Here is a 24,809-nt window from a genome sequence, read left to right as displayed (position 1 = left end):
CTGGATGAGGAGCTGCGAGATCTGGTTTAGTGCTTGTGGTAGCAGTGGTAGTGTGAAGATGGTTGGACTAGATGATCTTATAGGTTGTTTCCAACCTTGTGATTCTATGATTCTATGATTCTATATGATTTCGGTGGACTCCGGTACACAGATGACTTTCCACGGGTGTCTCAATTAGTTCACAGAATCACAGAATGGGCTGGGTTGAAAAGGACCACAATGATCATCAAGTTTCAACCCCCTGCTATGTGCAGGGTTGCCAACCACCAGACCAGGCTGCCCAGAGCCACATCCAGCCTGGCCTTGAATGCCTCCAGGGACGGGACATCCACAACCTCCTTGGGCAACCTGTTCCAGTGTGTCACCACCCTCTGGGTGAAAAACTTCCTCCTGATATCTAACCTAAACCTCCCCTGTCTCAGTTTAAAACCATTCCCCCTTGTCCTATCACTATCCACCCTTGTAAACAGTCCCATCCCATCAGGCTCCTAGACTTCATTCAGTCACAGCAGCAAATCCCACTCAAATTCAACATCAGCCAGGAGCTTGTCACTCCTCAAATTGCACTTCTCCAAACCAAAGCGCCAGAGGTCCAGGGCTCATCATTCACGTTAGAGAGAGGCAAAGATAGCATTAAATGTCTCTGCTGGACCTCTGTCCCTGTTTGTGAGGTGACTAATGTCATCAGGTAGCAGTCAAACATTTTCTTTAGCTCTCCTTTTACTGTTAACATAATTAAGGGAGCCTATTCTTTTTCTCCATCACAATACTGGCCAGCTTCTGCTCAGAGTAGGGTGTGTTTATGTGGCCTCATTGCTTGCTACCGAATATACAATATAAATCAGTGGAATTTTGAGAAGCTGCACTTTCGATGACCTGCCCTGTCTCTGCACACAAACAATTTTGAGATGAAGAAAAGCTTTTTCCAAGAGTTTCCAGACCACAGATTCCAGTAACACTCAGCTGCCTGGCTGTCAGAGCGCTGAGTTCATGGGTAGCCAGAGGCACAACAATAACTTCACACAGCAAAATCAAACAGATTTCCTGCTTCTTTCATTGAATGGTTGGAAGTTTGCACTTGTAAAATACTGTCTAACAATAAAATAGCTGTAGGCAAAACAACTGATGTGATATTTCTATATCCTTCTACCAATTAAAGAAATCCAGATACTGGAAAGAAAAAAGATGAAAGATTTTGAGCAGAAAAATCAAACTCTACCAAGCTATGTGAATATTAGCTTAGTTCCTACTGATACACCTACAAACAGAAACTGTGCCCACGTTAATTTTCATAATGAGATTTCATTAATTTTTACAGGTCCTCTCATGGCTGCCAATTAATTAAAATGGAAAACCAGCGTTCTCATAGGTTTAGCTGAATTAGGCACTCCATGCTGATCCTGGGAGTCTAAGAAGTTGGTTAACACCAACAACCAGCTGGAAGTTTTTCACTCAGAGGGTGGTGACGCACTGGAACAGGTTGCCCAAGGAGGTTGTGGATGCCCCATCCCTGCAGGCATTCAAGGCCAGGCTGGATGTGGCTCTGGGCAGCCTGGTCTGGTGGTTGGCGACCCTGCACATAGCAGGGGGGCTGAAACTAGGTGATCATTGTGGTCCTTTTCAACCCAGCCCATTCTATGATTCTATTATTCTATGATTCTATGATTAATTCCAGAGTACTCGAAGAGTTGGATGATGTTACTGTGAGACTTCTTTTGGGTATTTATCTCAGTGGTCTTGGAAATCTGGAGAGGCTCCATTTTACTGGAAGCTAGCAGGTGTTACTCCAATTTTCAAGAAGGGAAAAAGGATTCTGGTAATTACAGGTCTGTCAGTCTCACTTTGGTGCCTGCTAAAATTATGGAGATTATTCTGGGAGGTGAAGGGACAAGTGGCTGGAGAGCAGCCCCACAGAGGATTCTGGGGATTTTGACTGATGTTGACTCATACTGAGCTCACCACTGTGCCCTGGTGGCAAAAAAGGCAGGGCCAAATCCTGGGGTGCATTAAGAACAGCAGAGCTCACTGGCCGAAAGGAATTACTGTCTCACTACAACCAGCATTGGTGCAGTCCTACCTTGAGAACTGTGTGAAGTTTTGGGCTCCACAATATAACGACACTCAACACATTAGAATGTGTCCAAAGGAAGGCAGTAAAGATGTTGAAAGGCCAAGGTGGCATGGCATGACTTATGCAAAATGGCTGAGGGTGACTGGTTTGTTCAACTTAGAGAAGTGACCTCACTGCTGTGTAGAAGTTCCTCACAAGATGGAGGTGCTGACCTCTTCTTTGTGGTGACTGGCAAGAGGACACGAGGGAATGGCTTAAAGCTGTGTTAGGGAGAGTTCAGATGGGACATTAAGAAAAAAGTTCTACACTGAGAGTGTACTGTGGCACTGGAACAGGCTTTGCAGGGAAGTGGTCCTGGCCCCAAGCCTGCAGGTGTTCAAGAAGCACTGTGATACACAGCTTAATTCTTAAGTCGCCCTTTGTGGAGTCAGGAGTTGGACTCTATAATCCTCATGGATCACTGCTAACTCAGGATAATCTATGATTGTTTTACTCTAGCTACAGCTATGCCAGCTGACATACGTTACTGTTCTCAGCTTCTTGTCCCCCGTGCTTTGCCACAACCTACCTTCCCCTGGCAGGAGGTTAAAACTAGTTAAAGTTTGAGATTCCCCTCCAACCCAAACCATTCTGTAATTCTATGCTTCTACCTCAGATTGTTTGCTGGGGTACTTATATGATTATTTCATAACCCTTTTAAGAATCTGATTGATGTATATACCTCAAATAGTAGATTATTAGCTCATTTTGTCTGAAACATGGGGAGCAATGACACGAGGAATTCAGTTAGGAAATTTCTGCAGGGAAGTGGTAGTAAATACCAGAGAGTTTACGTCTCTCCATGAGGCAGTTTGTTTTCTGTCCATGTCAAAGAAAATCTTGCCATCACGTTTAAGTACCTTAAGGCTGTTTCCACCATGTTTACTTCTTGACTGCTCCAATATTAATTTCTGAAAACCAGTCTACTCATTTTATTGCCATTTACTGTGCTAATTTCCTCTGGAAAGGTGAAAGGAACCATATACCTTCACTTGTCCAGTTTATATGGCAATGCACATCGCTTATTAAAGCATTATTTGAATCCATCTCTAGAAGCAAGTACACAAATTATGCCCTACTTACATATTTAATATTGCATTTACAATTTTAAAGTTACCATAAATTTGACCTTTAGAAGTCCTGTCCAACTCTAAAGACTCTATGATACTATTGATGCCCTGTCCCTGGACTTTCAAGAAGAGGCTGGATCAGGCCCTGAGCAACCTGATTTAGCTGTGGTGACCCTGTTGATTGGAGGGGAGCTGTACTACATGACTTTTAAAGTTCCCTTCCAACTCTAAGCTTTCTGTGATTCTAGAAAGAGTGTTTACATGGCAAGATAACAAATACCTTGGATTACAGTTCAGAGTGTACCAAAAAAAAATAACAAATGGACACAACAAACATAGCACTGCACTAAAATCACAATCATCTAGGTTGGAAAAGACCTTCAAAATCATCAGCCTGACCTACTAAGTCTCATCACTGAACTGTGATGTCACTAATGTCACATTTGACACTAATGTCACATTTCCACATCTCTTCAGCAACTCCAGGGCCGAGGATTGCACCAGTTCCCTGGACAGCCAGTTCCAATGCCTGTCAGGAAGGAACTTTGCCTGTCCTCCAGATGATCCAGCAGGAACACACCGCTCTATGGGGGTCTCTGCAAGCACAGGTAGCCTCTTTGTGAGAGTTTTGCCCCCTGTGAGGATGAGAGGACAAGCTGGCTCTAACCTTGTGGCTTGGAGTTGGCAGTCGTGTGAACTGTGCCCTGGCATTCCCTTTCTGTGAAGAAATTCTTCCTGATATTCTATCTAAAAGTCCTCTGGTGCAACTTGAGGCCACTTCCTCATGCCTTATCACCTGTCACTTGAGAAAAGAGACTGACACCCTCCTCTCTGCAATCTTCTTTCAGGTAGATGTAGACAGCAATGAGGTCCACCTTTAGCCTCCTCTTCTCCAAAAGTTATGATAAATGAAAATATTAAACATCTATAACTTACTGAAGCACAAGCAACACGTATTTAATACTGGCCTATAATAAAATCATAATATATATGTGTATATATTTATACCAGAACTAATTGTGTTTCCTTTCCGGAAGGAAACCTGCTTGCTTAATAGTGTGAAAGAGAGTTTAGAAGCCTAATTTCATGTCAATTATCAGGCACACTCTGGAAGATACAGCATGCCCTACTACTGAAATGTTCCAATGGTAAGAATTCTATGGTTCATTTTATGATTCTATGAAAATATACTTTATTCTAAAAACAAAGAGAGACTACTGAGGAATGCATAGTCCCCATATTCCTTTCTACAAGAGTACAGAGAAAAGAAGTATCTTGTGATTTATCCATTTAGGCATTTCTATAGCACCATTCTCAAGAGTATCTGGATTCATGGAGTGAGAAATGCAAAAAATGGGTCTGGGCAGCCTGGTCTGGTGGTTGGTGACCCTGCACATAGCAGGGGGGTTGGCTGATGATCATTGTGGTCCTTTTCAATCCAGGCCATTCAATGATTCTAAGAAACCAATTACTGAGTTATATAAAAACCAAGTTTTCCTTCACCTGAATGTTTGTACTGCATAATTAGGGGTTCATGGTTCTCTATAAAGAGGCATGACTTACAACATCAGACCTTTCAAAATATTGCCGACTGTCTTCAAACAGCTTAGTGCAAAGATAACTTTTTTGTGTGTCTCAATTCTGTACCATTTTTCTGTTTTCTTTTTGTCATTTCTTCCCATTAGCAGCCAATTCTGTCACCACCTGAGGTGTGAAGTTGTGTTTAGTAAACATCAGTATAACAGCAGAGAGGCTGCAGCTTATTACCATATTACTTGTATCACTTTTGTCCATGATAATAGTTTTAGGAGATGCTACCTTCTACTATTTAGTAACAGAAAGGTAGCATGGTGACTGGCACAATAATTTTAAACTACTAAATCAAAAGCAGAAATTGAAGAAACATACAATAACTCAAATGCATCGTACCTGTTTGAATTCAGAGTCTTTTCCCACCATGACCTGAAGGCAGTAAATAACTGGATCGCCCTTCATGGGCGGCAGAACCTCCCACGTGATTTCACAGGTGTGATCATTTATTCTCTCTATCCTTGGTGCTGAAGGAAACAAATCACAAAGCAATAGCTTAACTCTTTCTGTCACTTAACATTACATTCTTATAATTTGTAAAGGTCTGTACTTTATGTGTGATTTTTGACTTAGAAAAAGAGATTCAGATTAAAATGTATTCTTCCAACAACACTTCCTGGAACAGACTAGCAATACTTTGGTCTCTTGCTAGTCTCTTGTTAGTATCCTCTAACAGAATACACTAAAACTTGGTGAGTGTAAATGCTTATCTTATTCAAGAAAATTAGGTGCTATGCCTAAAGATATTCTATTATTAAAATGAGAATTATTAGAATCTCGTAATTACTCTAATATACATACTAGAAAGAACTTTCACATCAAATTACTTAAACAGCCTGACCATTCTCTCTCCTGGTAAGCAAGGATTTTAAGTACAAGCATTCTTGTGTCAAAGAATGCATAAACTCTCTTGGTTTTGGAGCAAATGTTTTAGGCTTTAGGCAATTACCTTAAAAGAGTATTACTTTACTATCCCTACCTGCACTTTGAAAACTGCTTAGCACTTGACATACTCCAAAAGTAACATAATACTACCACCACCAACTTGCCATCTCTTTCAACACTTCCCATGCTCCCCACAACACTTACTGCCTCAAACAAACAAACAAAACAAAACAAACAAACAAACAAACAAACAAAAACATAGCAGCATCTTTACCTTTCAAGGCAGCTGGAACAGATTTGGGAGTAGTGAAAATATATTCTTGAGAAAGGGGACCTTCACCAGCTTCATTACACGCCTGAATACAAAATTTGTATGATGTTGACTCACTGAGTCTTTGTACTTTGTATGTATGACATGGTCCTCTGTATAAGGATACAAACCTGAAAATGGAAAGGGTGACCTAGAGTAAATAGAGAGCTGGAGTAATGTCTTGTAATTTATTCCTATAATTTCCCACAATTTAATGAAAAACCAGAAATACTTAACTATTAAACAATGAACTCATTTTCAAGGGTAGGCTTTTGTTTCTCATGACTGTGAAACAAAATCTCTTTCAAACACAATACCGTAGACTTCCTCTTGGCAAAAATGATCCTAAGCATTTTCAGACACCCTTCTGCACTTGAAATGGGAAATGACAGTACTCTTCTCCCTCCCAACAAACAATGTGTACTTTCATTTTTGAAAAGCCACTTAAATTTGAAAATTTGGCCGACCAGCTTTTAGCTATTTGCACCTTTGCAGCTCTCCCTTACTACACTTAAGAAAGAATCACAGATCTAACAGCTCTTGTGCATCACTGTTAGATGTAGGTAAATGATGATGCTCAAATGTGAGCGGAGGCCTGAATTTCATTTGTGTGCATACCATGTACCATTTTCATAGCTTCTGTAGACTGGCCGCTTCCCTTCACGTTGTAATTCTGACAAAGACTGATCTCAGCAGCTCAGATTCTGTTTTCAGTTTTGGCATTTCCAGAACACAGCAGAGATTGATTTTATGCTGGGGTTATTCTCTACTTTCTTTTTTTTCTTTCTCTCCTTTTTTTTTTAACACAGACTACACCTGTACAAGATCTAGACTTGGGTAACGGCAGTAAATACTTTTTCTTGACTTGAAATGAGACTTGAGAATCTCATTTCTCTTTCTTCTTACAGCACAGCAATTTCACCTAGCAGATCTCTTTTGTGACATAAAGCTATTCAGGGATTCATACATAGTACACAGTGCAGGAGGACTATCTGCATGACTGCTACCTTTGCTTGGGCAAAGGTATTCACTGTACCATCTCAGCTTACTTCAGACATCTCTTAGAATAATAATTTGTACTGTATGATACTCTTATTTTCTACTGGAATTAACTGCACATAAGGACAGCAGAGAATGAAGAATCTACCCCTTTCAATATCGATTAGATAAAATTTACAGGACTAATTAGACTAAATACTTTAATAAAATACTAAAAAAAAAAGTGAGAAAAGAGAGGAGTATGCCAGTACAAAGCATTTCATGAGACTCTTACTATTGAACTGTAAATAAAAAAGCTATGAAGTTTTTCATCTTGTGCTTTGCAGCACTAAACACTACAGAGCTTCTGCCTTGCAAGATGAGACGACTTCCTACTGCCCTTGCAAATTAAGCCAAGCAAAAGGAATTTTGCCCTTTGATACTATCTCCAAGCACCAGACCACGATGAAGCAGCAGATTAAGGCAATGCCAAAACTAACCTTCCATTCTTATCCTCCATTTGAAGGTGGTACAGAATGGAGTCAGTTAACGCTTTTGCTGTTCCTTCTCCCCACTTCAGCTTGAGAGTCTGAGAACTGTATGCCACACACTCCAGGCGAGGAGGATCCGGGGGGAGAGGCTTTGTTTTCAGTTTTATGGTGTGGCTGAAAGGTCCTGCTCCAAGGCTGTTAAGGGCTTGAATTCGGATTCTAGTATTTGAAAAGAAAGTATAAATTAACTTGAAATTAGATTTAAAAAAATAACTGGTTATATCCACCAGTTGCGATCAAGAGAGAATAATGGTACCTTTTAGGCAGTACTTTCTATGGTGAAGAATTTTTTCAATATTGTGCTCTTATACACTCTCATGAAAATACAGGAGTGTCACTCTCCTTGCCAAATTTTAAGGGAGTTGAGCTGATTCAAAATTAAACGCGTTCGTGTATTTGCATCATAAGCATTAGGGCAAAGATACAAAAGCTACTCAAGAGTGGTTCATCCTTCTGACCCTGCAAGGCCTTGTAGCAAAATTTTTGATAGCCAAGTAGTATAGAATTTGTATTTCTCACCCTGGAGAGATGAGAGGACGAAAAAAACACCAAACTAACACCCCCAAATTTACAGTTCCATAGCTTTGGCTATTTCATCAGCTGACTTTGAGAGTGACTACAGGAAAGTTTTAAGCACTTTCCTGAACAGAGCTGGATCATGTGAAAATAAAGGGATAGTGTCCAGCTCCTTCTCTTGCAAAATGCTGTTTTCACTGCTGATGTATCTCCAGGTGCCTGCAGACATTTTGGGTCTGCTTGAAATGGGAAAGTGAGAAGTTGAAGGTCACATGGCAGAGGGAGAACTTGACATTCAGGGATTATTTTTATTTTTCAGGGAACTCAACAGAAAACAATGATGGCCAAGAAATTTGTTTCCAAAAAGAAAAATCAGAAAACAGAAAAAAAAAAAACAAACCAAAACTGATGCCAATCTACAGATCTCACAGGTAGCCATAGATAGCAATGTTTGTCTAATCTCATTTTTCAAAGACTAAGGTTCACATGTCTGAAATAGTATCTAGGTAACTGGAAAAAAGTAATCACAGTCATTCCATTCTAAAACAATCAACCACACAATTTCAAAACACTGGAACAGAAATGTGTGTGCAAGTTTATGAATAAGTATCTCTCCTTCACTACAGTAACATTTAACATTATGTTAATTTATTATAGCATAGAACTAAGGACTACATGCAGTTTTTTATTTGGACAGAGATGACAGTCCAAGATGTACTCTGTAAAAGCACTTTTGTGGGTAGAAGTGCAGAAGTGTCTCTACAATAGAAGTTTCTCAGTTTTTTGATATGGAGAGCAACAGCTCCTTGTTTACCAGCATTATTACTAAATAATTATGAGGCAAGCAAAAAGATTTTAGTCTTGCATACAGCATTAAAAAGAAAGCCAAATCTTTAAGGTTACAGAACTATACTGAAACCAGTGTGAGCTTAAATTCTGACTTCAGTGAGACTGATATTCTCCTTTAGGTTTGAACATAGAAGATGTGTGTTTGTAACAAGAATGTAGAGTGCCTTTAGGATCTCTACATTTCTATTTTTCAGTAACTCTTATGTCAAACATAAGGGATAATTTTAGTAACTGAAATTCTTCAATTAAATTTTAAATTGACTGATAGATTTCCAAACCAATGTTCTTAATGCTGACTGTCACCCAAATGCATGGTATTTCTGCAGAAATGACATTGCAAGATGTGATGTGCTGTTATTAGATCAGACAATCCAGTCAAGGACTGGATGTGGTCCTTCCTTGAATGCACTTTAGCTTGACAAACAGATTAGAAGCTATGTCTCTATAAAGCAAACTGTCCAAAAATGGTTATGAGTCTGAACTTGTAATCTGAATTCAATTAAACTGATGCATTAAGAGATGCATCAAATCTACCACAATAAACAAATTAGAATAAATTGCTCTACAAACAAAATAAAACTAACATAGCTCATCTATTTATGAAGATCATAATTACAGAGCTTCCATTTATTCCAGAGTTATCTACTAATACCTCTCTGAGAGTAAAGGTAGAGAGCAAAAAAATAAATGGAGACAAAGAATCTGCTGCTGTGGAATATATATTAGACTGTTGAGTAGCTTTGCATAGCATACCTGTAGGTTGTATCTGGCTGTAAGCCATCTATAAAATAGCTCAGAACCTTCCCAACAGTTATTGGCTGCTTATCTCCAAAGTCTATGCTGTAGCCAATGATCTCAGAGCCATGGTCACAAGGTTTTTCCCAACTTAAAGCAAGACATGTGGAAGGATAATAGTGTGGACTCTCCACTTCATCTTCACTTAGTCCCCGAAGACAAGTCACAACTGCAGGCACAGAGGCTGGAGTCATACATGCCACCACTTCACTGAAAGGGCCTGCACCCGCAACGTTCACTGCCTGCAAATGCAAAGCAGACCACGTTTTTATGGCAGAGACAATTCCTGTTTCCAGATTCCACTAGTAAAAATTTTACATTTTTACCTGAACTCTGCAATAGTATATAGTGGCAGGCAAAAGGCCTTTCATTTCACAGTTGAGGCCAGGCCCACAGTAAGAGATCTGCATGCATCCTTCTATACCACCCCATTCCAGTCGGTATTCCGTGACATCAGCTCCATTACTCACTGGAACCTTTAAAATGGATACAAGTAGTTAGAAGTTAAAGTCACTGACTGAAAATGAATAAATAAATAATCAGACTCCAAGCTTACTACATCTCTTAGCTTTTTTTTTTGGTTTGTTCCTATAAAGCAACAAGATCGTAGGCAACAGTGAGGCAGAGAGCTCTAAACTCCACAGGAATGTTACCCTTCTCCTTTTTTTCCTAGTTTTTATTTTAATACAATACAAATAAATCTGACTGCATTACTGGCCTTGAGTCATCCATACTTTAAAAACACTATTTATTATTGCAGACCACTTTGTACAAAGTAATTGTGATTTAGTTGCTTAAATACAGAGATGACCTAGCCTGTACAGTTTAGCTTAGGAAGCAGAAAAGTCAATGGCAAGAGATGGTCTTCTTGAGAGGGTTATGGAAGGTACAAAAGTTTTTGCTGACTGGGTCTGTAGTGCAGGGAGAACAATATGCAAACATATGCTGCTGCTCATGTCTTCATCTTGCAGAACAAAGGAAACACATCATGGCTCTCCTGAATGGAAACCAGGCTATAACAGAGTGGGAAGCTGAAAATTATGCACTTTTTCCAAGACAGTGTTGCAAAGCAGCTGGGATAGACAGCTATACACAACCACAGACCCGGACTGAAATGCCTGCTCCAGTAGCCTATTTTTCCTCACTGCCTACTGCAAACTTAGCCTCCCTATTTTGGGGGAGTTTTAATACTACCTCAGAAATAATCATCTGAAATGCAGTTCCAATCACAGTCTCAAGTAAGATATAACATTACAGAAAGGTAGCAGTAGTCAACAAATTAATTAAGAAAAAAAAAAGGCCAAAAATACCTTACCACAATTAAATAAAAAAAAATCTTAGATCATCAAGAGAACTGAAGGAGAATGATGCTGCTGTTTTGGACTAAATGTTCCAAGAAAGCAATCATATCAAGCCAATTGTTCCAAGACATGTCTTCTGCTTTCCCCTTCTTTTAAAAGAGGAACATTCCCTTTCAGCATTATGCATGTGAAGATAAGTGACTCAATATAAACCTAATTTCAAAGGATAACATTTGATGTGATTGATAGACCCCCTTTCAAGTATTTGATATGCTGAAGGGTTCAGCTGCCAGAGGATTTCAGCAAGCAGGATCTGATACAGACCTCATTAAGTTCAACTAAGGCAAAGGTAAATTCAAAGTCCTGGACCTAGGATAGAACTGTACTGCAGCTGAGGAGCAAGCTTACCAAAAAAGAACCTGGATGCAAGCTGACAGTGAGTCAGCAGTGTGTGCCTGATGAAGGCTAACTATGTACTAGCTGAATTAGCAGAAGAGTAGCAAGAAAGCTGAGAGGAATATGATTCCTTTCTGTTTGGCACCTGTGGGGGCTCCATCTCTAGTACTTTGTCCAGTCGGGGGCTCCCCAGTACAGGACAGACGTTGACATACTGGAAAAAACCTGGTAAAGGGCCATCAAAAGGGAGGGCACTGAAATGATTATCTGATACTAAGAGGAGTTGGCTAAGGGTAAACTGTTGCCTTAAGCTGCTTACTGGAGGGTACAAAAAGACACTGCCAAATTCTTCTTGGAGATGCTTAGTGGCAGGACAACAGGCAAATGTCACATCTTTTAGTAAAGGACATTTTGACTGGACATAAAGGAAAAAAATGTGCAGCATGACAGTTTGCCCAGAAATAGTTTTGTGAGACTGCAAAACCTTGAAACCTGATCTAAATGTGAAATTAGCTGTGTTTTTGAGGAGAGAGTCCAGTCTACATTAATTATCCTGTGATTCCATAAAGCAGACATCTAAGATTGACCAAACTGTTTCTACCTGAGAGATTTTTAAGAGATTTCTTCAGATTTCTTCATCTCGTGAGTGATTAAGGAGAGCCCCCCTGTGACATACCCAGGAGGAAGCATGAACAATGCATTCCAAGTAAAATAAGTTTAATCTTCTTCTGTACAGTTCTGTAACCCACATGACTGACTCCACCTGAAGCCATTGAAGAGTTCTGTTTAAACAGTATTCTCAGAGAGAATCCTCCTTTTTATCAGCCTTAATTTTTATCTATTGCATTTTTTTTTAATCAGACATCTAAATACTATGGGTTTATAGGAAGTCTGAGAGGCTTTGGCTATGTTACTACTGATGCAATTATATGAAATTAAATCAACTTATGAAAACAACAAATGTACAACAATCCATGGATGTATCTGCTCTGAGGAAACAATTACATTAAACAAAAAGAATTAATAAGAGCCTGCATGACTCAAATCTAGTGCAGTAGTTGTGGCAAAACTTAAATAAAAGAAGAAAGTAAGACCTCAGGTATCTGTGGGTTTCTAACTTACAACTGTCATATCATGGTATGATGGATTACTTCTAAGTTTTTACCTACCAAGCACTGCATACTCAAGTAAGTACATTTAAAAATGTGATTAAAACACAGTCTAAAGCTTTTAAAGTTGAACTTAAAAATGCAGAAGACATTCACCTTAAGACATGTATAGCATTGCATTCTTACCTCCCAGGACACCTGGGCGCATGCGGCAGATCTGCACGTCACCTGGGGGGGCTTGCACTGATCTGGTGGTCCAGGTGCTGTAGTAATTTCACATTTTTCTGAATAAGGTCCAAACTATTAAAAAGGGAATCGATATAACTAACTGATAAATAGAAAATTACTGCTTTCTAGACAGTTTGACACAGTGGAACTGTGTAAGAGCAGCCTGAAAGTTTGTACTGTTCACTTGCAAAATAAATCTTTGTGGACTGTGGATTGAGGATTTATTTTGGTATCTGAACCATTCTCCAAAATAGCTGTAAGACTTGTCTCTATAGCAAATAAATTCAGCACTTCAAACTCTCAAGCAGAAGGATTTGAAAGCACTTTCCTCTCTTTTGAAGTTACGTGTTTGCTACACCGTAACAGAACACAATTTGTAACTGCCTATTTGTATTTAACTAAAAGAAAAAAAAAGGATTCCAAAGATGTTCCATCTATAAACTGCTCTTTAGGGGATTTAAAATTTAGGCCAGTGCATTAAATCCTTAAGTTGCAGACCTTTTCCACAAACAGCGTCAACTGGTGATGATAGTTTTTATGAAGCAAACGCTTTCAAACAAATGCAAGCTGCCCTGCCTCTGTCTTTAAATAAGGACTTTGGATACATAAGCAAATAATGCTTGTACTACAGCAACAATTGATTTAAACATTTAATAACTCAACGATAAAAAAAAATAGCCTTGCATCTGATAAAACATGACTCAGAAGTTAAACTAAATATTAAAAAACCCAGAATATGCTTATTATCATGTTCTAGAACAGCAACATACAGTAATAAAGGACAATCAGCTTACAGAGCTGAATACAGAAAACAGTTTACTATCTTACTTCACATAAGAATATTCAAATTGCAACAATGCTTTGATGAAGTACTTAGCATTTCCTAACCTTTTCCCAATGCTATGATTCAGGTATAAGACATAATTTATCTGTTTTCCTTTCCTTTAAAAATCCCTTTTTTCTAAACTGATGTTTAACTGTTCCCACACAGCAATAAACTCTGTGTACCAAACGAATCTACATTAAGAAATCCTCATTTTGGAGCCACTTTAAAAATGATTCCTACAAAAGAGAAGATGCTTAATAGCAATTGTACTCTCCTGAATTAATTTCATTTCAGATTGCCTCCTTACCCCAGCCTTGTTAGCTGCTCGCAGTCTGAAGTTGTACATCCTCCCTGGAAGAAGGCTGCCTACTGTGCATTCAACATCAGGGCCTTGGTAAACCTCTCTGTGTTCATCAGTTTCTGTCTGAAACATTTCCAGACCATAACAGGTAATGGGTGAGCCGCCATCTACCTGAGGTGGTCCTGAAAATAAGAAAGCAAACCTTACTTAATTTTAACACACAACATATTTTGATCCCTTACCCTCAGGAATGGTTGTAATAGAATTACCCCAGCGCAGCTGAATTTCTCTTGCTCTTGGTCTACCCTGTAGCCGTGGAGGTTGGCACGGACCAGGAACCACTGCTGGTGTCTGCACCAGTAAAGAATCAGATGCCTAGAAAGGGGAGAGATTAATGAAGACACCTGCACCAAAACAAGCACTATCAATTATGTTACAAGTAAAAGCACGTACTTGAGTTCTTCCATTTCTTGAACCATATCCTCAAATACATGAAAATACTTAGGTGACCCAGTATGTATGTACTGTAATACTTATTTAAAACCTGCTACAGTGATTACACAATATACAAAGTTAACTTTGCCTCTGAGTTACTGTTATACAAGGGGCTAAAATAATAATAATGAAAAAGTATCATTACAAAGCTAGTATAGAACCATGAACTATGAATTGATATGTGAAGCCATTCTCTTTTCCATTAAACTGCAGTTTAACAGTTCCTAAAACCTCCCTCCAAGAGCTGTACACTTCTTTCTGTGCAAGAGCCTCTTAGAAAGCAAAATGGGCAGAAATGTCAAACAGAACTGATTAAGAAATTGAGATTCCAACTTTTTCAATACTTAGTAATACTTACTATGTAAGTATTTGAAGTGTGCCAAAAAGTACATAGCAACATACAACAGATGGTATTGTCTATTCTGGATGCAGAAAGGAATGAGTCAGCTGTGGTGAGGGGTTATTAGCTTCAGTCTGATACAGAACAAATATGCCTATTTCTGGACTGAAAGTGATAAGCCTTTTAGTTTACAACAGAGATGCAACTTACAGTCTTATTTCACAGCTGCTCTTTACGTATGTTTCAGTAGGAGTGCATTAGAAAAATCTGCTGCTTTTCAGTTTCTTTGAAATGTATTATTTCACCGAGCAACAGATGCCAGATAAAAAGTAGAATGTTTCACAGGAAAGTTTTCACTGCATCTTTGTTTACTATTTTTCTGTCTATTTCTGACACTTCCAGAAAGTACTGCAACTTTCTGAAAGCCACCTCCATCTCAGATGTTCTTGGGTATTTATTCTAAAATATATTTATTCTAAGAAGGAAGGAGGTTGGCAGATTGAAAATCTCCATGGACAGAGGTACTTTGTGGATGGGTGACAGGAAAATACACTGCCTTCCTCCTTCCCCTGTACAAAAGGCATGCTGAGCTATGGCAAGAACAAAAGCATGACAGCTGCATCAGCACTGAAGAAATCTCAATTTATTCTTAAGACAAGGTGGCTGTGGGCAGGACTGTCTTTGCAAGAGACTTCTATATGGATGAATTTCCTAAAGCCTAATTCAGCTGCTTAGAGTACTACACTGATCACACAGAAAGCATTAAATTTAGTCTGATGTCTTGGGTTAGGACTTGGGAAAAGTCATTTTCAATTTACTAACGTGTTGCACAGGGAAAGACATAGTATTTTTTCTATAAACAAGTACAATCACTTAAAGCAAAATACACCATCAGAAGAGAATATCTGTATGTATTTCTTAAAGAAGTAGGCAGAAACTTGAACCACTCTGCACCAATACTGGGATTTCTTTGAGGTTCTCATGGTGATTTTGTTAGGCACTTCCGTACAATTATTCCTCTGACAATACTTATTAACTTTTGGATCACGTTTTCTCAAAGATTTGTATTAAAAAACACATTAGCTAATATTACCATGCTCTGCCCTCCTTCCCCAATGCAATACACACGTAAGCGATAGGAACAACCAGGATTTAATCGATCACACAAATGCTCCCTTGCAGCTCCACTGTATATTGTGTCCCACTTGTTTCCTGAAAGGTAAAGAATAAGTGTGCAATGAACCAAGGTGTAATTTACCACACTTCATTATCCTAGACTCACCAAATGAACGTCTGCTTATGTGTTTATGAAAAAAATAATATTAAAGGCTTGCTTTGCATGTCCTGGAAAAAGGTCTAATTGTTTCAGTTTCCTATACAAACTTGTGTAGATCTGCAAAGTCAGACATCTTCCTTATCTGGTATTTACATTAAATAAGAGAGCATGTACTTTAAAAAAGGTAATTATTACTGGGTTAGCAATCACATCTAAACCTCATAACCAAATAAACAGGAAAAACAGAAAAGCAACATTTTCCACGGAAAGGATCTTTTAATTATATCATGTATATCCACTCTGCATATTATCACTTCAGCTTAAAATTGATAAAGCTTGTTTCTGTGTTTCTGAATGGCTCAGCATCATCTGGAACACTTGATTTCATTCTTTTCTCTTCAGCCAGATTCTCAAATGAGAACCTCTTCAGCATTCTTCCTGTCTCTCTCTGAAACATTACTCTGGGAACCTGGAGCCTTTAAATTAAATCTACAACAATTCAACCCATCACAGAGGGCTACGAATGAAATGTAATGCACAGCTCACTGCATCTGCATGAAAGGCTTAGGCAAACTGTTCCACAAGTGACTGAATGTGGACATGCAACACAGTAAGGAAGAGACAGACTCAGATTTGAAAGAACCATGGCTGATACCTTTGGCAGAATTACCATTACAGTTAGGGGACAGTGCAGTGGCTTAACCTGACAGCAACAGAGAGGTATGAAGTTTCATTATCAGTACGACTGTGTTGCTGAATACAAGTAAGGCTACTTAAAAGGTTTAGATTTTCAAATAATTTAGTTGGGTACTTTTAGACAGAACATAAAAGCAAATATAGTAGAAAAACTTCTTCTCTGAAGGAGTGGTCAGGTGCTGGAATGGGCTGCCCAGGGAGGTGGTGAAGTCACTGTCCCTGGAGGTGTTCAAGGAACGTTTAGACGTTGTACTGAGGGACATGGTTTAGTGGGAAATGTTGGTGATAGGTGGATGGTTGGACTGGATGATCTTGGAAGACTTTTCCAACCTTGGTGATTCCATGATTCTATGAAAAAAAAATTACAATAAGGGTAGTGAAGCACTGGCACAGGATGCTCAGAGAGGAGGTGGATGCCCACCCAAGGTCAGGCTGAATGGGGCTCTGAGCACCTGATCGTGCTGTACGTGTCGCTGTTGATTGACTGTGGGAAAGCTGGTCCAGATGGCCCTTAAGGGTCTCTTCAAACTCAGACAATTCTGCAATTCTGATTCTAAACAACTTTTTCCAGCTACATCACTGTTCCCATTTAGTAGCAGTGAATGGAACACTGGTGATTCAATCACGCATCCAGCAAAGCTAAGTGGCCCTTTCTTGCCCTTTAAACATCTGAAATGCATCATTTGATTTCCAAAACAGAACACACTTATGTGATAGGTTAAACAGAGCAGCACCTTTGACACAGTTTTACTGCATTTTCTTTCTAATTCAGAGAAAGAAAGCTTCCTGTGTATAAGTATCAACATCCTCGTTTTTAAAATTACAGACTCTTGCAATAATATTTGCTATCACATCACATATTTTACCCTTTCCACAATTTACAACTGAAGGTGTGCATACAAAAAAGATCACAGCTGAATGCCAACACGTACTCCTAGTTCTTACCATTAGAGCCTTCAGAGATTTCCACAACGTATGTGTTTATTGCTGCTCCTCCATTGTCTTTTGGCGCATCTGTGAAAAAAGCAATATTCCAGCTAAGCAGGTTAAATCAAATTGTTTTGTAGCTCTTGGGGAAAATTTTAAAAAGGAAAAATGGCCACCCAACAGGAAATGAGTGCTTTTTTTACCCAGTTGGCCATAACATCCTGCATCTTAGTTCAGACAGCTGCAAATCACTCAACTCCTCCACTATCCTAAGCTGCCAAATCATAACCCCGCTATCATCTACAGATGATGTGTGACAAGTGAATTAGGCAGCTGGGAGATGCCACAGCAAACATTTCATTTAGGTTCAAGTCCTGTGGAAGGCTGCCTGATTACGGTTTCAGGGTCATTGATCCTAACGGCCCTGTAATATGGACTGCAGATTGGAAAAAGATTCATATTTACAAGTAAGAATATATCAAAATGTTTGAAGGAAAACATGCAAAAACCCTAAACATTCTGAGAGAGAACAGAAGTCAGGAGTTCTGTACTGAACACTTGAACTTTTAATATAGCAACAGAAATCAAGTTCACTATCCTCCTTACGACAATATTCAAGGAAAACATAGGAAACTACAGAATTATCTTTGGCATAATTCTACTACTCTTTCTCAGAGCTGACTTAGGGAACAGTAAAATTAAAATACTGTGGGAAAGCAACATTTTTGATAAAAATAGAGGCAGCTTAATACTTCAGTACAGAAGGGCACTGCTGCTGTAACATTACATTATGTATATGATAGATGAAAGATGTTGGCTCTGAGGCAAGCATTACATATCACATCATACTTGCTAAATAAGATTTATTACATGGCACATAACACTTCTTTGGTTGAAAGACAGCAGTTAATTTACTCCAAATGAAAAATGAAGCATTCATATTAATTATCATTCATGAAAAAAAAATGAGTACTACAGAACCATTAAAAATTCTCTATATAAATAGATATTTTTAGACAGTTTTCTTTTTACAAATTACTATTTCTAATACAAATTTTACAATTTTACGATACAATTTTACTTTTACAAATTAGATATTTCTATTTCTAATAACTTCAAATGTTATACAAGGTAAGAAATGAAACTGCTTGTGACAATAACTAAAACTTTCAACCACCTGGTTTTCTGCTGCAGTACAATATCACAGCACTGCTTCACCTTCTCCTATTTCATTGCATAAAGGTGACAAAACTAACCCTAAGGAAAGTTTCTCAAGATCCCTAATGAAAAAAAAAAAAATTAAAAAAATCAAGCATTTTAAAGAGAGAGGTTAAGCCTGGGCCCTTTTTTTTGAGTAAAAAATCTGACAATTTCATAGCATCTACTTTTTAAACCAGAGCAACACTGACTTCTTACTACGCCAATTAACACTACTGCTTTTTCAAATACTGCACTCCTCTGCAGTAATAGTTCCTATTACAACTGATCCATTACTCTTCCCAATAATCACAATATTACTCTGCCACCACAGGTATTTTTTACCTGTATTTGTCTCTTAGTTGACTGAATCTCTTTACAGTTGACTGAAGTGTTACTGAAGTAAAACCTGGCCTTCTATATATGAACATTCATAAAATAAAGAGAACAAAATAAACAGAACTGCACAACATTCTTACCCCAGATTATTTTAAAACTTTGTGCGTGGATTTTTCCCTTCACTGAGGGTTTTGAAGGTGCTCCAGGTTTGTCTGGGCAAGTAGTATACTCTACTGTCTCACTTGGACTGCTTTTCCCTTCTGAATTATAGGCAATGACCTGTAAATATACAAAAATTATTACAACCACAGAACAAATATACCAGTATGCTCTTCAGTGTTAATAAGAACAAATTAACTTATATGTATGTGTGGACAGCTAGATAATACGCCATCAGGAGGAATTAATCTATTAAGTACCTTCATTTCATGGCTTTTTATTAATCCTGCAGTTAGTCAACTACTATGCTGAAATTAAAAATGCCTGTGAACTGCTAGAAAGAAAAATAATCCTTTAAAACAAACAAACAAACAAACACCAAAAATTAGTAATGGTGAAGTTGGAACAAACAACCCAAACAAAAAAAATCAATAACCTGCCATATCCTCCAAATTTCAAATGTTGGTGTATAAATTGAGGTTTCTATTCAGGGCATTAAACCAGCCTGACTGTAGAAGGTAGTTAAGACATGCAGCTCTCAGTGGTGTTAATGGAACCTGTAGGTGCTCAATATAGCACAAACTGCTTTAATTCAAGTGAAGGATTAGAAAGCTTGTTTTTTTAAAACTAAGAGACTCAGAAATTAGTCAGGTCTAAGAGCTACTCCTTTTTTCATTGCAGAGTTGCAGGACCTGTTCAGAGCAAAGCAGCAATGCACCCTGGCAGCAGTGAGGGTAGACTGTTTCACAGCCTGATCAGCAAGCCTTTCACCAGCAGAGCAAGGGATGTGATTATGCCACTTTGTCCAGCATCATTTAGGCCAAACCTAGAACACTATTCCCAGTTCTGGTACTCCCAGTTCAAGAGACACTGAGAAATTGGAGAGTGCAGAAGAGAGCCAGCATGATGATTACAAAACTGGAGAATATGATACAGGAGGAAAAACTGAGGAGCCTGAATTTACTCTGCCTAGTAAATGTAAGTTTCAGTGAGGGGCATCTAATCACTGCCTTCCAAAACACAAGAAGCAGTTAAAGAAAATAAGAAAACACTCTTTTGGCAAGGATATGTGATGACAGGACAAAAGAGCATGGGCACAAATGTGTCAGGGAAAATTCTGTCTGGATATAAAAAAAGAAATTAATCACCAGGAGTGCAGGCTGCCCAGCGTAGAAGACAAATCTCCCTTGCTGGAAATACTGAAGTCTCAGGTTAACAGGGCTAGAACAGGGTTAAAAAGCTTGACTGAAAGCCCTGCTCTCTAGACAAATTGTTGCCAGATGATCACCAAAGGTCTCTTCCAACCTGGACTTGTCTGTGATTCTAAGAAAACAAACTGCTGCTATTCTTTACTTCCTAGTTGTGTAGTTAATTTATCATGTATTCCAATTTGTTTCTAGCAAAAACCTAAGCAATCTAAATATATACAAATATATATTTTTGCTTTTATATTTAAGTATTAAATAGAATCCAAATGATAGGAGTGATGTCACTACAGCTTGAGAAGAGGAAATGTGAGCTAACCTCTTTTTAGACATTCTCCTCATAGAGTCTACAAGATTAACAATCATCTGTTTGTTTTTCTACCATACAAATGAAGTTACAAAGACAGTTGGTATTTACGTATCATAATAAGGTTTCCAATGGTTACAAAGTTTCTTTCAAAAGCCTTAAGGAATATTACTACTAATTAAGTCTTTCTCCTGTATAATAAAAATTAAAGACCTGATTAGCACAGAATTTGTTTCTCCTTTATGCCCTATGAAAGTGAACAGACTTCTGCTAACAGTTCTGTTATGAAAACTGTAGTATAAATGTTGGTTCTTTATTTTAATGATAAACTTGGGATGCTGAAGTTAACCACGTACTTACTAATAATGTATACGATTAACATACAGGGTTACTTTCAAAGGAAAACTATAATCAAGTACTGCAAGAGCCAGCTCCAAACTGCTTAACTGTTTTTCAGTTTAAATACATGTATAACCTGAACAGTGGCACCATCTTAAAAATATAGTGTAAAATTTAAATCACATAAGCATTAAGTTATGGATAAGTACCATAAAATTAATGCCTATTGCAGCCTTTTCCACTTCTGAAAAAGTTTGAAGGCATTCAAGGCCAGGCTGGATGTGGCTCTGGGCAGCCTGGTCTAGTGGATGATGACCATGCACATAGCAGGGGGTTGAAATGAAATGATCTTTGTGATCCTTTTCAACCCAGAATTCTATGATTCTATGAAGTAGTTAATATTCAGAACTGTAAAATACTTGCTGTAATTTCAAAAGGAGTACTTAGACTCAAAACAAACACAGCAAGTGCTGGACTGCTCCCTCTCATATTGCTAAAAGATGCTGTTCTTAATCAGCTCACACTTCTTGCTTATGAAATAGTCATTTAGATGTATGCAAGAAAACAACTATGGACATTTTTTTTTCCTAATAGACTGGAGACCATTCTGATTCTGCTTCATACCTAAAAGCCATGCAACTGTTCAAGCATGACTTGATCCTGAGCTAGCAAGTTAAGACCTTCAAAACATAAGAATGGACTCAGCATCACAGTAATATGAGTGATTTACTCACTTGGGTTCAATCACTGCATAGCACTGATACATTAAAAAAAAAAAAAATCAAACTTGCTCCTTACCCTAAGTGTTTGAGATGTTTACTGTCTACCAAAGAACTAAGTAATAGTACCTGTGTAACAGAGAAGCCAAAAAACACCCCCAAAGCCTCCACAGCTGTTACAAACATGGAATGATGAGCAAGAACAACACATTTCAAGACGTCTGCAACGGTGCTATGCCCTTTCAGAGATTCATAAACTTCTACAGAGATGACCAATAAAGCAGTGAGATGATAGTTTTAGGAGAGAGACTGGTTTCCCTTCAGATTTGTTTTCCCTTAAGTCAATGAGTCAAACCTCAATTTCCAAAAGAGACCCAAACAGCCAATGGAAGCCATCCAAAACCCACGTATGTGAAAAATCTTACCCTAAACTTGTATTTTGTACTACGCCTCAAATTCTTCACTGTGTAGGTAAGATCGTCACCATCGTATTTTGGCTTGAAACCATATCCCTGCAGAATCAAAGGGGATTACTTGAAACATATCTGTCGACCAGATTCTATAACATCATTCATATAAATAAATTACTGCATCTTAGAGTGTAATTGTTTTATGTTTCTCTGACAAAGTAATTAAGTGTAACATCATTGTGTAAACACAAGATATTTTATTTCTACCACGTGTATGTGCTGTACATGAAAGCCAAGTATATAAATAAGGGTTGGGTGAGGGAGGAAATGAATTAATCGTTCTCTCTGAAGAGGAGAAAAGAAAAATAAAGAGAAGTGCAGAGTGTCAAGAGAAATTACACCTAACATTTTCCAGGGGTGTAACAAAGGTTATGCTAAAATAACACCTGAAGGGACTGCAATTCATCATGCAATTACTTTGGCCCATTCGTACAGAGCTGAACTTTCACGAGCAAAATTACAAAGTTAAAAGTAGTCTGTTATTCTGCAGGATCAGGATTTAATACTAATGACAATTACTGTTGCAATGGAAAGGAGAAAGCTAAGTGACGTGGTTGCTGCAATGACAACTCATTAGTTTCATTTCAGAAAACACAGTTCCCTGTAGAATATTCTAGCAAAAATAATCCCTGTTGCACTTAAATACAATGATGTATCAAACACACATTATAATCCCTTTCTTAAACTGAGAATAAACATTTTAAACTTACTGAGTTCTCATCCTCCATCTCTAATATGTATGAAATTCCTTCATCTGACGGTGTTCCTGAGGGTTTTGTCCACTGTAGGGATAACCAAGTAACTCCAGCATTAATCAGCAAAGGACTTGCTGGTGTAGTTGGGGCAGTGCCTGAGGTATGATACAGGACTTCTTCACTAAAACCACTGTGTATAATAAAACAGATAGCATGTAAAACTAACCAGACACAATAACTGATATCTAGAAAAACATCATTCTTACTAAACACAGCTATGACAATTTTTTGGATAAGTGCACAACTAGAAATTGGTACATGCAGATGACTTAACTTGCCCATGAAATCTATTGGTTATAAACAATTTGAACAAGGTTAACATACTCATAATTGAAAGATTCTTGCATGTGACATAATTATAATGTTTTGCTAACAAAATGTTCTTCTTTTACTATTGTCATCTCTCTAAAACAGTAGAGCTCTATGCAAAGCAGCGTACTAAAGCCTATTCAAAATAAAAACATGAAAATATAAAAACATATATGGGAAGGCCCCAAACTACTCTTTGCTTCCCAGGCAGCAATCAATGCAAATTATGTGCTTCAAGTATATTCTGAAGCACCAGTCTCTATAGTGATTCAGAAAATAACAGACTATTGTTATTCAATGTTCAGTTGCTTTAAGAGTTGGCAATATGAGAGTAGGATGTACACCAGACAGTCTCCAAACACAACTTTTAACCTCATCTGATGACTCTTAGGTAAGTAACAGAAAGAGAGCTAGGCTGAAATGGAAGCACGCAAAAGTCAGTACATGGGTGTATCACACAAACAGGTGACAAAACAAATTGTTCTCAGCTGGAGCTCATTCAGAAATTTGCTGCTTCTACATCATATCTGAAGAAACAATTATAGGCTTGAGAGCTTGTCTAATTTTTTTGTAAACTGTATGAAGCAAACGTCAAATATATAACTTTAATCTAAAAGCTACACACCACTGAAGTGAGCATTAAGAAGCCCTGAAAACTGAACTCATTGTGTGGCTTGAGTAACAGAACTAGTTAAAGACCTTCTGTGTCCAAATCTGACATTCTTAGAAATCAAAATACAAAGACACCTTGATGTTACTTTCTCTTTTACTGAAACTACATTATACTATCACACAGGCTGTGAACTTTGGTCTACTCTGGAGTCTTTTGGGCATTTAAAAAAATATCTCACAGACAATACCTTATCAAATAAGCTGATAGCATCCAAAGCAGACACAAAGTCTGTGTGGACATGTAGATTGTGAAATACACTGCGAAGCAGGAAATGGAAAAGTGCAAAGGAAGAGAAAGTTTTAAGGCAGGAGGAATAGTACTTTCTTTTTTTTCTTGCCAAAAGTTACAAGGAATTAATTCTCAGAAATGAAAATGATGTAATACTTACCATCTACCCATGGAGAAAAAAATTCGAGCATTACATAGTTGGGCTAAGAAAGAATGAAGAGAGGCTACACAGATACTAAGCCTATCTCTACTCACAAACAATTACTGAAGCACTTCACAAGTAGATGCAAGGAAAGAAAAAATCCGAATCACCTTAAAAAGCCTCATCTCTAAAGCATTCTGATACCCACTGGGATCAACTAAAAGAGTTCCAGTAATTCTCATAAGTGAAATGCTCTTAAACATTTCACATAGAGCACAATAATACTGTATTCTTTTTAAATAGATTTTATTTTTCCAGGTTGGTTTGTGGTCAGAACTAAATTTAAAAATATTAGCAACTCAAAGACAGAACATCCATTCTTGTTGGCAAAATCATTTAGCCAAAATTCAGTCTTCAG

At 38.1% G+C, this 24,809-nt stretch overlaps 1 protein-coding gene across 5 annotated transcripts in view; it reads right to left on the bottom strand.

Moving 5' to 3' along the window:
• FNDC3A (fibronectin type III domain containing 3A) overlaps positions 1-24,809 on the bottom strand; it is a 114,079-nt gene that overhangs the window by 3,198 nt on the left and 86,072 nt on the right. For all 5 annotated transcript variants that reach the window (XM_031615650.2, XM_031615648.2, XM_031615649.2 and 2 more), the window contains 13 exons: positions 22,995-23,169; positions 22,240-22,326; positions 19,226-19,364; positions 17,568-17,636; positions 15,744-15,862; positions 14,085-14,190; positions 13,822-13,997; positions 12,647-12,760; positions 9,981-10,130; positions 9,613-9,896; positions 7,444-7,653; positions 5,930-6,096; positions 5,110-5,237 (listed from right to left, as the gene is read on the bottom strand). In XM_031615650.2, the coding sequence (XP_031471510.1) occupies positions 5,110-5,237; positions 5,930-6,096; positions 7,444-7,653; positions 9,613-9,896; positions 9,981-10,130; positions 12,647-12,760; positions 13,822-13,997; positions 14,085-14,190; positions 15,744-15,862; positions 17,568-17,636; positions 19,226-19,364; positions 22,240-22,326; positions 22,995-23,169 (1,924 nt within the window). The remainder of the gene's footprint in view (positions 1-5,109; positions 5,238-5,929; positions 6,097-7,443; positions 7,654-9,612; positions 9,897-9,980; positions 10,131-12,646; positions 12,761-13,821; positions 13,998-14,084; positions 14,191-15,743; positions 15,863-17,567; positions 17,637-19,225; positions 19,365-22,239; positions 22,327-22,994; positions 23,170-24,809) is intronic.

The sequence above is a fragment of the Phasianus colchicus genome, chromosome 1 (assembly GCF_987193195.1).
Source record: "Phasianus colchicus chromosome 1, bPhaCol1.hap1.1, whole genome shotgun sequence".
NCBI lineage: Eukaryota > Metazoa > Chordata > Aves > Galliformes > Phasianidae > Phasianus > Phasianus colchicus.
This window is presented reverse-complemented; position numbering and strand designations above follow the sequence as displayed.